Source organism: Cicer arietinum, chromosome 5, assembly GCF_000331145.2.
Source record: "Cicer arietinum cultivar CDC Frontier isolate Library 1 chromosome 5, Cicar.CDCFrontier_v2.0, whole genome shotgun sequence".
NCBI classification, from domain to species: Eukaryota; Viridiplantae; Streptophyta; class Magnoliopsida; order Fabales; family Fabaceae; genus Cicer; species Cicer arietinum.
Window position 1 is genome coordinate 5,804,020 of NC_021164.2, and position 15,216 is coordinate 5,819,235.

The 15,216-nt window shown below is 33.5% G+C and overlaps 1 protein-coding gene across 1 annotated transcript; it reads right to left on the reverse strand.

The window, feature by feature from the left end:
• Nucleotides 1-2,077: 2,077 nt before the first annotated feature.
• Nucleotides 2,078-8,972, reverse strand: LOC101511769 (nodulation receptor kinase-like). Its single transcript, XM_027334998.2, has 14 exons — nt 8,386-8,972; nt 7,270-7,739; nt 6,783-6,933; nt 6,603-6,674; nt 6,417-6,485; nt 5,661-5,732; nt 5,476-5,547; nt 5,206-5,384; nt 4,323-4,549; nt 3,853-3,979; nt 3,712-3,780; nt 3,074-3,263; nt 2,492-2,624; nt 2,078-2,411 (listed from the first exon to the last, which is right to left on the reverse strand). Exons 1-14 carry the CDS (start codon nt 8,955-8,957, stop codon nt 2,169-2,171), a joined length of 2,646 nt encoding a protein of 881 aa, XP_027190799.1. The 5' UTR covers nt 8,958-8,972; the 3' UTR covers nt 2,078-2,168.
• Between the last annotated feature and the right edge of the window lie 6,244 nt (nt 8,973-15,216).

Genomic DNA, 15,216 nt, shown 5'->3' on the forward strand with positions numbered 1-15,216 from the left:
AAAAATATAAATTTATTTAAATATTAGGATAATGGATTTGATAAACATGAATTTTCTTAAAATTGATAATGAATTTATTGAGTTCTAAGTTTATGTAAAAAAAATGATTATGTTGTTTTCGTTTTAAGATATTAAAGATCAAATAGTTACTTACAATTAAATAAGATGGTGATCCTCAAAAAAAATTGGAATTTGTTGACAAACGGTGAATTTTAAAAAAAATTTATTAGGGGCACATTTTCTAGTTGAGGTACCTAGTCTTATTGAAATTTTACAGGGACGTTGTCAATAATTAAATAACACTTCCCACAAAAAATTGGAATTTTCTGGAAAGGGATTATTTAATTATAATTTTTTAAAGTGCAGAAAATATTAAAAATATTATTAAAAAATTAAAAATTTAATTTTGATTAAAATTTATCATGGGACTTGCATCACAAAACACATGACATTGACATCAAAAATTTCATTGAAAACAAAGTTTGGATTGCGTTACTTAGTGACTCGTGACTAGGGGCTCGTAAATCGCGACCCGTGACTGGTGACTGGGGGCTGGTTACTGGGGGCTGGTGAATCGCGACTCAGGACTGGGGACTGGTGACTGGGGGCTCGTGAATCGCGACTCGTTACTGGTGACTGGGGACTGGTGATTGGGGGCTCGTGAATCGCGATTGGTGACTGGTGACTGGGGACTGTGACTGGGGTTAATTATAATTTTTTAAAGTGCAGAAAATATTAAAAATATAATTTAAAAATATTAAAAAAATTAAAAACATAATTATGATTAAAATTTATCATGGGACTTGCATCATAAAACACATAACATGGACATCAAAAATTTCATTGAAAACAAAATTTGGATTGCGTTACTAAGTGACTCGTGACTAGGGGCTCGTGAGTCGCGACTCGTGACTGGGGACTGGTGACTGGGGGCTCGTGAGTCGCGACTCGTGACTGGTGACCGGTTGAAAAAATTGATTCCGTTGCTACGGCACTCAACTAGCAAGCCAACACGCGCGCGCGCCACGTCCACTTCTTAGTCGTAGTCGTAGTCGTCGCGCGCGTGTTTATTTACCCACATCCGATTGAAAAATTTGGATTTCGTTGCTCCGCCCCACATCTAGCAAGCCAACACACGCGCGCGCGCCACATCCATGTCTTAGTCGTAGTCGTCGCGCGTGTGTTGTTTTACCCACATCCGATTGAAAATTTGGATTCCGTTGTTACGCCCCACATCTAGCAAGCCAACATGTGCTCGGTCCCCATCCACGCCTACTTCGTAGTCGTGGTCGTGGTGCTCGCGCGTGTGGTGGTTTTGCACATTCGAGCCAAATTTTTTATTTTGCTACACCGTCCGTCAATTCACAAGCCATCATTTGCCTTATCATGCCCACATCCTTCAATTTTTTTTTTTGTCCTGGCGCAGGCCTAAAATCTGGCCCACGCCAGGAGCACACATACCCTCCCCAATATATGTCTGAAGTGTTTTTTCCAGTTTTGCAGAAAGAGAGCCCTTTTTTGGCTATAGGAGGAAAACCACTTTTGAGGGACCTAGACTTCGAATTTTTTCATGAAATTTTGCACGAATGTTCATCAACACAATACTAATATCCATAAAAAAATTGGAATTTTTTGACAAACGGTGATTTTTAAAAAAATTATAGAAGGGGCACATCTTCGAGTTGAGGTACCTAGACTTGGAATTTTTTCTTGAAATTTTACAGGGACGTTGTCAATAATTAAATAACACTTCCCACAAAAAATTAAAATTTTTTGGAAAGGAATTATTTAATTATAATTTTTTAAAGTACAAAAAATATTAAAAATATAACATGATTACCAGAAACATCTTTTTACATGTATCATTATTGTTTAATGAAGTCACACATTATATTTTAAATTCAACTAAGAAAAATGATACTAAAACAATCGTTTTAGATATTTTAAAAAATAAATTTTTACTTACTAAAAAAACTGTTATGTTTTTTTTTGTACTTAGTAAAAAATCATCGTATCTAAAATTAATATTGATTCAATAATTATTAAATTAATTGATTAAATTAATAATTAATATTAATTTGATAATTATTAAATTAATTGATTTAATTTATTAATTAAAAAAATATTATACAAAATTAATTATATGAATTTAATGGTGGTTTAAAAAATTAGCGGTTGGATCCTCCAAGGCTGTCGATTGACTTCATGTATTCAGATGCATTGTTTTCGATGATGAGAGCATCCTCCAACTCGCGAACTATATCAACCATACACGGCCTATATGCTGAGAAGGGTTCAAGACATTGCAGTGCTACTTCCACCACTCTCCATAATGCCTCTGCATGATATCCTCCCTTGATCCCAGGATCTACAATTTCTTCCACCTTTGATGCTCTTATGTATGGTTTGGCCTGCATACATATTTATTTCTTATTATGTATTAAAATATAACTACATAGGATTGAAAATAATAAAGAGACATGGATCGTACCCATTCAACCAAGCTCCATTCAATCCGTGGTCTCTTTATGTTTAGAGGTTCTCGGCCGCTTACAATTTCAAGTAGAACCACGCCAAAGCTGAAAACATCACTCTTTTCAGATAGTTGCTGAGTTTTGTAGTACCTGCATAGGGATAAATATCAGCTATTCTGAAACTTTTTCATGTCATGGTTGCATTGTGGAACACATGAAACATATAGGATTAGGAGTGTGAGATTCTTCTTCATCTCTTTTGGATGCGTGTAGATAACTTTCCCTAAATATTTGTATTTACCGATATCCTCAGTTTAGTTTCTATATGTTTATAAATAAATATAAATATACACTTCAAAATGGAAATATAATAAACATTTGTTTACTCTCTCTAATCTCTGACTGATAGAGCCTCCATGAAACAAACACAGAATGCAGAAAATAATAGGAGAATCCAGGGAGTCATTTTTATATGCGACTTTTTTTCCTGAGTGTTTTTCTTTTCAGAGGGTTCCAAGAATCCTTTGTTTGAGAAATGTAATAAATATTTTGCTCAAAGTGAGAAGTTCAGATTAAGAAAATTTTAGAAGTTCACTTACTCAGGATCCAGATACCCTGCGGTTCCTCTTACTTCAAGGGAAACATAACTGTCTCCTTCCTGAGGAGCATATTTTGAGAAACCAAAATCTGCAACCTTAGCACACATGCTATGATCCAGAAGTATATTGCTCGATTTTACGTCCCTGTGTATTACAGAACGTCCATGAAATGTGTGAAGATATGCCAAACCTGCTCAATCAGAAAATAGTGAAGTTGAGACATGGACGTGCTTATCAAAAGTTTATGATATGTCATATTATTTTAGTATTCCATATCTAATTAATATCTTTACAATATCATTCTAATCACAAAAAGTCAATATGATCGACCATCAGTCCATTACTGTCAAATCAAATGTCAATCAATAGGCCCTCATCATTTTGCATGTGATTTGCTCCAGTTTATTTGTTCATTAGAGATGACAATATGCCTCGTACATTCTTATTCAAGTGTCTACGCCTGTGGCAAGGCATAGCCATTGTATATGTTTCATCTTTTTCACTGTTCATTTGAATTAGTTTTATTCTTTCATCTATGTTTACATACAACTTCATGCTTTATCCTTCCTGATATGAGGCAAGCTTATTTCTCAGTACCTAGGTACAACTTTGTAAAAATAAAACATTGTATTACGTACCTCGAGCTGCACCTAGAGCAATAGAGAGTCTAGTTGGCCAGTCTAATATTTTTCTCTTTGCTGGTTCCCCTGTTGTCAAGTTGAATTTCAGAATTACTCTGTATTAAAACATATCAGCTGAATGAATTGTGGGATATTTACCATATAGTCTATCTAGCAAAGAGCCATTGGACATGAAAGGATACACAAGAATTTGTTGATCATTTTCATTACAGTAACCAAGAAGAGGCACCAGGTTCTCATGTTGTATTGCTGAAAGTAGGTTTAGCTGCATGATGCATCAAAGAGAGGAAACTTTATATTCTTGAGCAGTTAATTGGCATGTGTCAGATTATGTAAACACTAGATTTTCATTATTTTATGCAGCCTAAAACTAGTAAGGCAAGTGCTACCCTAATTTCCTCATAGCACTTGTTAAGAATTCAAAAAATAGAAACTGTTCCTTAAAATGTGTTGCATTAAGCATTGTCAATGCATTAAATCCAACACTTTTCAATGAATAATTTACATTTCCTTAACCATTTGTTAAAACGACCTAACTTTAAATTAGGAACATCTTGTGGGAATTTTGATACATTTAATAAATTAATCATGCATAATATATTATATACCTCATTATCAAATTCTCGGGTTCCCTGAGTTGATGTTGCTGAACGGACTTTTACTGCCACTTCCTGACCATCGTCTAGAGTGCCCCGGTAAACAGAGCCAAAACCTCCTTCACCTATCAAAGTTTTGTACCTCACTGTTGCCAGCTCTAGAAACTCCAAAGTGAATGGTTTAACTGAGACCGACTTTATGAAGAAATCGTCTTTGCTTGGCAAAGAGAAAATTACATCTGCGTGTATTTGTTGAAGAATGTCATATATGCAATTAAGATTAAGCCAAACCTTACATGTTAAAATCACCACTTCCATCATACAGAATAAAACACATAGTGATAACAATGGTCGTCTACACAAACTAATATCATCTACTACAATCATAATAATTCTTTTGTCAATTGATATTAGTTACTTGGTGTGCAAAATGTAATGTAAAATTGTTCGTAGCCATCTATCTAGGAATTTTCACAGGATGTTAATTTTTTAATATATTTTTCCCACATTTCATTAATATGTAGAACATTATGTGCAACTCCTGACTGAAATGCTAGTTTTAGACTATATTTGCTTCAGTTATGTGTATAAATTACAAATAAATCTGTAAAAGAAAAATTGATTTAAAGATGTAAGACTCCTTAAACCTGCATAACAGAAGAAGCTCGTCGTTATTTATCTTCCAAGTTTGTAGAAGTAAATAAAAATATAATTTCTGTATTTTAATCAATGCACTATGTTAAAGAACACTTTGAGATTTGATCTTGTGATCTAAGATTGTCTATATACAGTGATGTGACTATAATTGTTGTTTATTAGTCTAAACAGCAAATATGTTACTTTAGAATGCAGATACAGATAGGATACAGAGGATTATAGAAGATAATGTTCCTACTTGTTGCCATTGGGTAGGTCTTTCCACCAAATCCTTCCAAAGGAATTGACTTGTGTCTATAACGGCAAAAAAAAAGAATTCCAACAGCGAAAGTAAGCAAAAGTGATCCACTTGTAATAATAGCTCCAATCACCAAAACTTGTCCAAATTTGGGTTTTTTTGCTTTGCATCTTCCATAACTGATATATTAATGTGGAAAAAGTAACAAATAAATCTTGATATATTTTATTTTAAAACTTATATTACTATGCATAAGAGAATACTTCATACTCTGTATTGATTAGTGAACTGTTCAACTTTGCTGTATCTTCATCGCTCATGGGTTGATTGCAGCCAAAATATCTGGATGTAAATCAAATATACAAGATGAATAAATCAGGTATATTAAAAATATACAATGATTGAAAATAGCTTCCTGGTATAGATGAAGTAGAATGCCAACATGTAAAACTTACAATGATTTTAAATGCGGCAGTGAGATAATGGACTCCGGAAGCTGTCCTGAAAGATCATTGTAGCTCAGGTCTCTGCTCCATAAATGTAAATCAAACATTTCAAAAGTTTCATTGGTAATTTCTTAATGACACTAATAACAGAAGGAAATTTCTCTATTATTGGAATCAAGTGAAGGAAGAAATAAATTGAGCAATATATGCAATATAATGTGAAAGCATATTTCTCTAGGATTATTTATAAAATCTTAGGATTAAAATGCACTGTTATTATAGAGAACAAACGTTGCATTGAGACTGTCTAGTGTCTACCTTATGTTACCGACATGATGTTATATTAATTAGGATAAATGTTCAAGTGTGTAGGATTATTTTAGTTTAGTGCTAGCATTCATGTAAAATGTGTATAGGACACTCAATCCATGTAACAAACTACACTTTCATGCATCCTTGAGTTATTTATTAAGTCATGCAATTTGTTGCCATCCATCTGCATAAAGTTTAAGTTTAGTTCTTGTTGCCATGTAGAAAGAATTTTTCATAAATCTTTGTGCTACCAGGACCAGTTTTTGGTGATAAGGATTTCTTGAAATTGCATGAGTTAGACTTAGACTATATATTTACTTAGTTGATCGTATTTTATTTCTATAGCATGTCTGTGCGTGTTTATGTTAACATTTACAACGATAATAGAAAGGCTATTAACTCATACACTATCATCCTAGATCATTGTTAAAATGAGAAAGGGTAAACAATTACACTGATGTCAACGAGGAAGATGGTGGAAACAAGGGAATATAACCATCAAAATGGTTGTGGCTCAGGTTCCTGTGCATAACAAAATTGTTATTACATTATTACATAATAAAGTGTAAAAACAGTCCACTGTTTCCCACTAAAAATAATGTAGAAGTTTTTAAAATGAGAAAGATTCGGAAGCAGTACAATATTTGTAAATTGGTCAACTCAGTGACACTGGACGGAATTGTTCCTCTGAGATTATTGGAGGAAAGATCCCTGGAGGAAATCAGAAAAGGAAAATGCAGATAATTTATGAACACCTTGGAGAAAAATAGCAATAATTCATAAGCATGTATGGATGCATTCAAGAGTGGAAGGACTTACAACTTAGTGATAAGAGATGAACCATTTGAACCATCACATGCTATACCTTTCCAGGGGAAAAGCATACAAGGATCTCCAGTCCAACTCTCAAATGCTCCATTGTCTTGGTTTTGTAGCAGCAGTTTTTCTCTTATCTTCTGAATAACTTCCACTGAAGAGAAAATCAAGTGTTTGTGTAAGAGGGAGAAGGAGACCGGTTAAAATGTAAGTAAAATTCATTCATATTAGTGTTGTCAATCGCGGATAGCAGAAAATAGAGGTTTGTTCAAATTTTGATACGCTACAATGTTATGTTGTTATAGCCGCTATTCGACATGATTTTGTATTAAATCGTGTATCGCAGAATAATAGCGGTTTTTTAAAATTCCACTGCACTACAAGTTATAGCGCCGTTATAGATTCTATTTCACAATACTGATCAGTATGGTAATCTTAGTGGATAAATAAATAAGGAAATGGAATGTAAAACATCTAAATGTACACTTACCATCTGTTTGGTTGGTCTCTTCAATCCACGATCGTGCCTGTAGGATCTCATAGGCATTCAAAAGGGGTCCAAAGTTAGATCCAGATGCCTTGACCAAGGTTATATTGAGCGATCCTTTCGCTGAAATGTTCAAGACTGTGTAACTGTATTTGGACCCTCCATCCAATACATCAAACCTCTCCTTTTTAATCTCATTATTTAGATAGATGTCAAACACCCTTTGGCCTTCTTTGAGAGTGCTATCTAATTCAAGGAAGTAGAGAAACACCGAGTATTCATAATCCTCTGTCTCAAGCCCATCGTGGACAAACTCCAATCGCTCAGAGTGATTAAGAGCTGTTTGTAAGACTTGTAAAGGAGGTGTCACATTGCCTTTGAGCTCAACATTGCTGACATTGAATGACAGTGGAAGAGCAGATGATGGACTTGAAGTTGCTTTCCAGATTCTATCATTTTGGTCAACTGGGAACCTAAAATTGATAGATACTGATATTATGAGACCTTTCTGTCCATGTACTTAATCCATGGCATCAAAGCAACAAAAGAATGTTGCTGACTAAACAAGCACAAATCATTTCAATAGAAAACTAAGGCTTCACTAGATTGAGATCCTTCTCTTTGAAGTTTTCGCCACTTATGATATCCAATCTGAATTGGCAATAGTTAATTCTTGTGACTTGTGAGTTGCACATTATACTGAATTGTTCTGGATTCTTGCTTCTCTATTTGTTATTTAAATTCAGGTGCATCTCAATGCATCATAAAGTTAATATAAAAGTGAACACACATTTTAGTTCTTTGTATAGTTTCTATAATTCTATAACGTGAAGCATAGGTTATGTCGTGTACTTGTCAAAAAGATTAATGCATCATTCTGCTTAAATTCTTTTAGTCTAAAACATGTTTGATATAACATGAATTGCAATTATAATCCCTTACATAGATGTTGATTTTTATTTAATATCTACTCTGCTCATGAGTATGATGCTTCCATAAAAATTAAATAGTGATAATGTTAGGATATAGAAATACAGATAACCTCTAAGCCATGTAGGTTTACTGAAACTATGTCAAATGGTGGTGGAATCTACCTCAAAAATAAAGTAAATCACATACCTGATGTCATCTTTTGTGCCACAAAGATTATTTCTGCTTATCAGTTTTAGAACACCGGTAGAGAAACCATGTAGGTATTCTTCAGGTAATGGCCTTAATTCAAGCTGAGAAATGAAGGGATTGACCTCTTCCTTCAATAAGCAGAAGTCTATGTAGTCTTTGGTGGCTCTGAAAACTCCCTCAATTTCCAAGTCCTCGAGCCTAGACGATCGTACTTCACCTAGTTGTGTTACCCCAATTGAAACATAAAAGGAAGAATTTAAACTATCAAATGGAAACGTGCCCCTTATCAAATACACTTGATCCTTAATTGTTGGCAAATTGTAACATCTCTTCCCCTCATCTATTTCAAACAGTCGAAGGTTTTCGTTGCTTCTATGGCTTAACAAAATTTCAGGTATTTGTCTGCAACTTCTTTTATCAGAGAACCACCAGGTGTAATCTGATGTATAATTTAGGGTTGTCAATGGATCTGTGTAATTTGAATGAGCAGGCTCTCGAACTTGGACGTGCACAAGATTGGTTAAAAACTCTGACAAGAATAAGCCTAGGGAGGCGAGAATGACCTTCATCCAATGACCTTATGCACAAGATTGGTTAAAAAGCCTAATTGGACAAGAATAAGCCTAGGGAGGACGAAAATGACCTAAATGTATGACACAAATGAACTTATTGGATTGGATGCACAAGATTGGTTAAAAACCCTAATTGGACAAGAATAAGCCCAAGGAGGACGAAAATAAATGTCATCCAGTGACACAAATTAACTTATTAGATTATTAGATGCACAAGATTGATTAAAAACCCTAATTGGACAAGAATAAGCCAAGGAGGAAGAAAATGACCTAAATGTTCGTCCAATGACACAAATAAACTTATTGGATGCACAAGATCGGTTAAAAATCCTAATTGGACAAAAATAAGTTTAGTACATTTATGTTGCGGTAAAATGTATTTGAAGTTTATGTTTATGGAATGGTTGAGTATAAGTTTAGTACTAGTGGTAGGTTGATCTTTAATAATTTGAATGTATTGTTGGAATGTTATGTAATGTTTCAATTCAAGTGTTATGTTGATTGAATGAAAATTGATTATTATATGAATTTGATTTAAGTGTTGTATGAATCTAATTTTATGTTATGAAATATATATTTTTAGGATTAAATTGAAAATGTTGTGATTCACCAAATGATCATGACAGGATCAATGTCTTACAAAATAAGAAGGATTCTCCAAAAGTACAAAGTTACAGGACTACATCATGTGATAATCAAAATAGCCAAAATATAGAATCACAACTAACAAAATTTGACAAGTTTCATAACTATGCCTAAAGGCACCATCTCCTAGTTTTGAATTTTGTCCTCTTTGTTGGCTTTGAGCTTGTTGAAGGAAATAGAATAGATGCTCTCTTTGTGCTCTCATTGTTTGTAATTTTGTCGTTTTGAGTTGATTTTGATGTTTGTGACTAAGTCTCAACGGTTTGTGATGGAATTGGATTTTTATGATTGGTTTATGGTGGAGCTAGTGGAACTAATTTGGTTTGAGCTTTTTAAGTTTGTTGGAATTGCATTTTATTTTACTCCTTTTCTTTGTAGTCATAATCGTGTAGGAAGACAAATATGACAAATTCTTCACAAAAGACTTGGAGTAACTTATATTTTGCAAATCACAATCATCAATAAAGTGCTGAATGCTTCTAAACTCACAACCATTTTCAAAATCATTACTCTCTATCTCATAATTATTAATCTATTTGCAAAAATATTTTATCCTAAAATAATTGACACTTTCAATTTTCAATGCCATAATAATTATTATTTTTTTTCATTTGTACCCTCAAATTAATATTACATTCAACACTCCTAAATCAATATCTTTAAATTTGCTTTATGATAATAATAATAAATACACTAATACCCTTATTTATAAAAATATTATTCTCTCTTTTATTTATATATTTTTTTAATCTATATAAAATGAATGGATATATCATTTATTATGAGATGAGTTATAATATTTACCAACACCACCTACCACGCCTTCCTTGATTGTTATAACATGGCTTATGCAATCAACCGCATTAACAAAAAAACTTATTAACAAATATAAAGATTAATTTAATTTTCATATATTATATTATCAACGAATCACAAGTAGATACAAATATTAAAAAGTAGTTATAGTTAAAATAAAATGTTTTATGATTTCATAATGATTATTGACTAATAACAAAAAAATCATTTTACATTAACAGTGGCGATAAATTATATATAAATTAAGTATTTTTGTGGTTATATTTTATCTAATTTTCTAATATCTTTTATGCATGACACTATATGAAGTCAAGCTTTTATTTAGGAAACTGATATATAACAAATAATCATAACATATAAATGTTATATGGAGACATACAAAGTGATTGTTTAAAATGATTCTTATTTGAATAGAATTTAGATTCAATTATAATATTAATTATTAATATGTAAAAAAAAATTATTACATGCTATTACATGATTCGATTAGTTATATATATGTATAAACAAAACGAATTTTTACACCACATTTTCTCACCAAACCCACCAAACCCATTACCCTTCACTTAAAACACCTCAAACCCTTTCTTCACATCACTAAAAAAACCTAACAAAAAAAATTGGAAACCATCTCCCTCAAACTTTGTCCTCACATTCTATCAATAACAAAACCATCTATTTCTAATTTGAAAAGTTTCATGCACACACCTTCTTCAAGCCTTTCTCAAACCCTCTCATTGTTCTTCTCCAAATTCAAAAGATACTTGCTTTCTCTCTTACATATAAGCATTGCATCTGACACACTAAAGATATACTGAAGATGATCGGAGACAGAAGATAATTGATTCGTATATTTATTCTTTTATTTTTAAGAATGTCGAATATGTGTTATTTTTAAGTTCTATTAAATATTTTAAATGAATGAATATCATATTTAATTCAAAAATTTAATTAAAAAGTTTTTTATGAGCAAGATCTCAACTATTAAAAAGATCGGTCCATCAAATTTGTAGCCATAGAATAAATTTTAATTAGATCATTTAAAATGAGATTGTTGCATTAACTTTTATGGAAAGTTACATGCTAATAGATACACAAATTATAAGTGATTGGGTAGAAAAAATAATTAAGTGCATGTTTAAAATCACAGTGAATTGACATAATTACTGTAATACCGTAATTTTATTAAAGCTACGTAATGTAATTTTTTCTTTAAAATCTCGATACTCACGCTAAATAATTCGAATTTATTATGGTTAATACAAACATGCACCTAATAGTAAATATGAAGTCATATAACATTATTTTCCAAATTTATTTCTAATTTCACATAAAGAAGCAATTTCATTATTTATATCCCCTGAAATGAACATTAAAATACATAATAAATAATTCAATTATGGGAATCTATTCAATGTATTAAAAATAATAATTTAATTTGTTTACATTTGAACAACAAAAGTCCTGGACGAGGCTGCCAAAAAGTGTCCGAGAGCTGACAAAAAGTGTCCAGAGAGCTGACAAAAAGTGTCCGAGAGCTGACAAAAAGTGTCCGAGCCAGCCCGGGCACACCCTAGTCATGACCTGTGAGGTCCTCCCCCCATATATGTCTGAAGTGTTTTTTCCAGATTTATAGAAAGAGAGCCCTTTTTTAGCTATAGGAGGAAAACCACTTTTGAGGGACCTAGACTTCGAATTTTTTCATGAAAATTTGCACAAATGTTCATCAACCCAATAATAATATCCTCAAAAAAATTTGGAATTTCTTGACAAACGGTGAATTTTAAAAAAAAATTATAAGGGCCACGTTTTCTAGTTGAGGTACCTAGACTTGAAATTTTTTTCTTGAAATTTAACAGGGACGTTGTCAATAATTAAATAACACATCCCACAAAAAATTGGAATTTTCTGGAAAGGGATTATTTAATTATAATTTTTTAAAATGCAAAAAATATTAAAAATATTATTAAAAAATATTTAAAAAATTAAAAATATAATTATGATTAAAATTTATCATGGGACTTGCATCATAAAACACATAACATGGACATCAAAAAATTCATTGAAAACAAAATTTGGATTGCGTTACTAAGTGACTCGTGACTAGGGGCTCATAAATCGCGACTCGCGACTCGTGACTCGTGACTGGTGACTGGGGGCTGGTGAATCGCGACTCAGGACTGGGGACTGGTGACTGGGGACTGGTGGCTGGGGGCTCGTGAATCGCGACTCGTGACAGGTGACTGGGGGCTCGTGAATCGCGACTGGTGACTGGGGACTGGTGACTATTGACTGGGGACTAGTGAGTCGCGACTGGTGACTGGTGACTGGGGGCACACTTATTGGATGCACAAGATTGGTTATAAACCGTAATTGGACAAGAATAAGCCTAGGGAGGACAAAAATGACCTAAATGTTCATCCAATGACACAAATGAACTTATTGGATGCACAAGATTGATTAAAAATCCTAATTGGACAAGAATAAGCCTAGGGAGGACGAAATGACCGAAATGTTCATCCAATGACACAAACACACCTATTGGATGCACAAAATTGGTTAAAAATCATAATTGGACAAGAATAAGCCTAGAGAAGACGAAATTGACCTAAATGTTCATCCAATGACACAAACACACCTATTGGATGCACAAGATTGGATAAAAACCCTTATTGGACAATAATAAGCCTACGAAGACGAAAATGACCTAAATGTTCATCCAATGACAGAAACACACCTATTGGATGCACAAGATTGGTTAAAAACCCTAATTGAACTAGAATAATCCTGGGGAGGACGAAAATGACCTAAATGTTAATCCACTGACAAAAATGAACTTATTGGATGCACAAGATAGGTTAAAAACCCTAATTGGAACAAAATAAGCCAAGGGAGGACGAAAATGACCTAAATGTTCATCCAATGACACAAATGAACTTATTGGATGCACAAGATTGCTTAAAACCCCTAATTGGACAAGAATAAGCCTAGGGAGGACGAAAATGACCTAAATGTTCATCCAATGACACAAATGAACTTATTGGATGCACAAGATTGCTTAAAACCCCTAATTGGACAAGAATAAGCCTAGGGAGGACGAAAATGACCTAAATGTTCATCCAATGACACAAACACACCTATTGGATGCTCAAAATTGGTCAAATTCCACACAAAACAACTCAAACCTATTATCAGATCCAATCCACAACTCATACCAAAACACATCAATTCATTTCTCCACAAAATCCAACCATACACATATCAAATTTCATCAGTATTAATTAAGAACACGTCAAATACGACGAACACAAATCAACACAATCCACCACTCAAACACAACAAGTTTCATTTACTCAAAATCATACATAAATGAGTTTAAATTCATTTTCCACGAAACATTCATTAACGTAACCAAAACCTAACTCTAAGATTTTACCCATAAAGCTTTAGATTCATTTTCCCCCAAATCAACAATTCAACCCTAACAAATTCCTTTCCACACAACCACAGATAAGTCCCTAAATGCAAACTAAAAGTTTGGAAGGATCCCTTACCTTCACGTTAGCTTTAACGTGCGTTCCCGGTACCGCGAGTAAATTCGGTAAAATCTCCGCTCGCGACGTCGCTTCCAAAGTTAGTTCACTAGCACCGTAGTGTGGTGGTGAGCAACTTTCCCTTCTATCTATTCGCAAAATGAAGCTTAGATCTATATGAAACGGGGAGGTTTGTGTTTGACGGTTTTAGAATCCCTAACGCCGTTTTTCTTCGTTTTCGAATCAACGAGGGAGAGTGAAGTTAAGAAATCCTTATCCTATCACCCACCAAGCCTTGGGTTTCTAATCTTGAAGAAAGGAAGCAAAGAAAACGAAAAATGGAGGAAGGAGGGAGAAGCTTCGCGTGACAGAGGAAGGAGAAGGAGTTTTACTTTTTTCTTTCCTTTCTCTTTCTTTCCTTTCTTTTTCCTTTTCTTTTCTTTCTATTTCCTTCTCTTTTCCCTCCACACAAACATATAAATATATATATATATATATTAATTATAACTTAACAAATATCTCAAAGATCTAGATATTTGTTAAATTACCATTTCACCCATAACGCATTAAATTCTCCGTAAAGGATTCACCGCACTTAATTTAATTTATTTATCAACGAGTAATTTTAAACGGCATCAAAATATCTTTTTGATCATATAAACTCCAAAATATTATAAACTTTGGCTAAAAAGCCTCCGAGCCAAAATCCAAAATACACAAAAATACATAAAGTGTACTTTAAAATTATGGGTCTTACATTACTACCCCCCTAAAATTAGTTTCGTCCTCGAAACTATGCGTCGATAAATAGCTCTGGGTGTTGCTCTCTCATCTTGCTCTCCAGTTCCCAAGTCGCATCTCCAGTAATTGGGTTCCAAATCACCTTGACCAATGAAACATCCTTGGTCCTCAATCGCTTGATCTTCTTGTCATCAATTCTCACAGGTGGTACTTCGAATGACAAGTTATCCTTCAGTTGGATTGTGTCTGGTTCGATCACATGAGATGGATCTGCAAGATATTTCCTCAACTGTGACACATGAAACACGTCATGAATATTGGACAGTATCGGAGGCAACGCAATCCGAATTTTGGAGTCAACTTCTTCGATTTCAAGGCTCTACCTACTCCAGTAGTAGGTGTGACTCTCAGAAATACATGGTCACCCTGTTCGAATTCTAAAAGTCTGCGACACTTGTCCGCGTAACTCTTCTGACGATCCTGTGAAGTCTTCATTTTCTCATTGATCTTCCTTACCTTAG

Coding starts and splice junctions, on each gene's coding strand:
- LOC101511769 (XM_027334998.2), bottom strand. CDS start 8,957: ATGAAGGTCATTCTCGCCTCCCTAGGCTTATTCTTGTCAGAGTTTTTA. Junction 5,733..6,416: donor TCTTCCTCGTTGACATCAGT/GTAATTGTTTAC, acceptor TTTATGGAGCAG/AGACCTGAGCTACAATGATC. Junction 3,980..4,322: donor CCCGAGAATTTGATAATGAG/GTATATAATATA, acceptor TGCATCATGCAG/CTAAACCTACTTTCAGCAAT.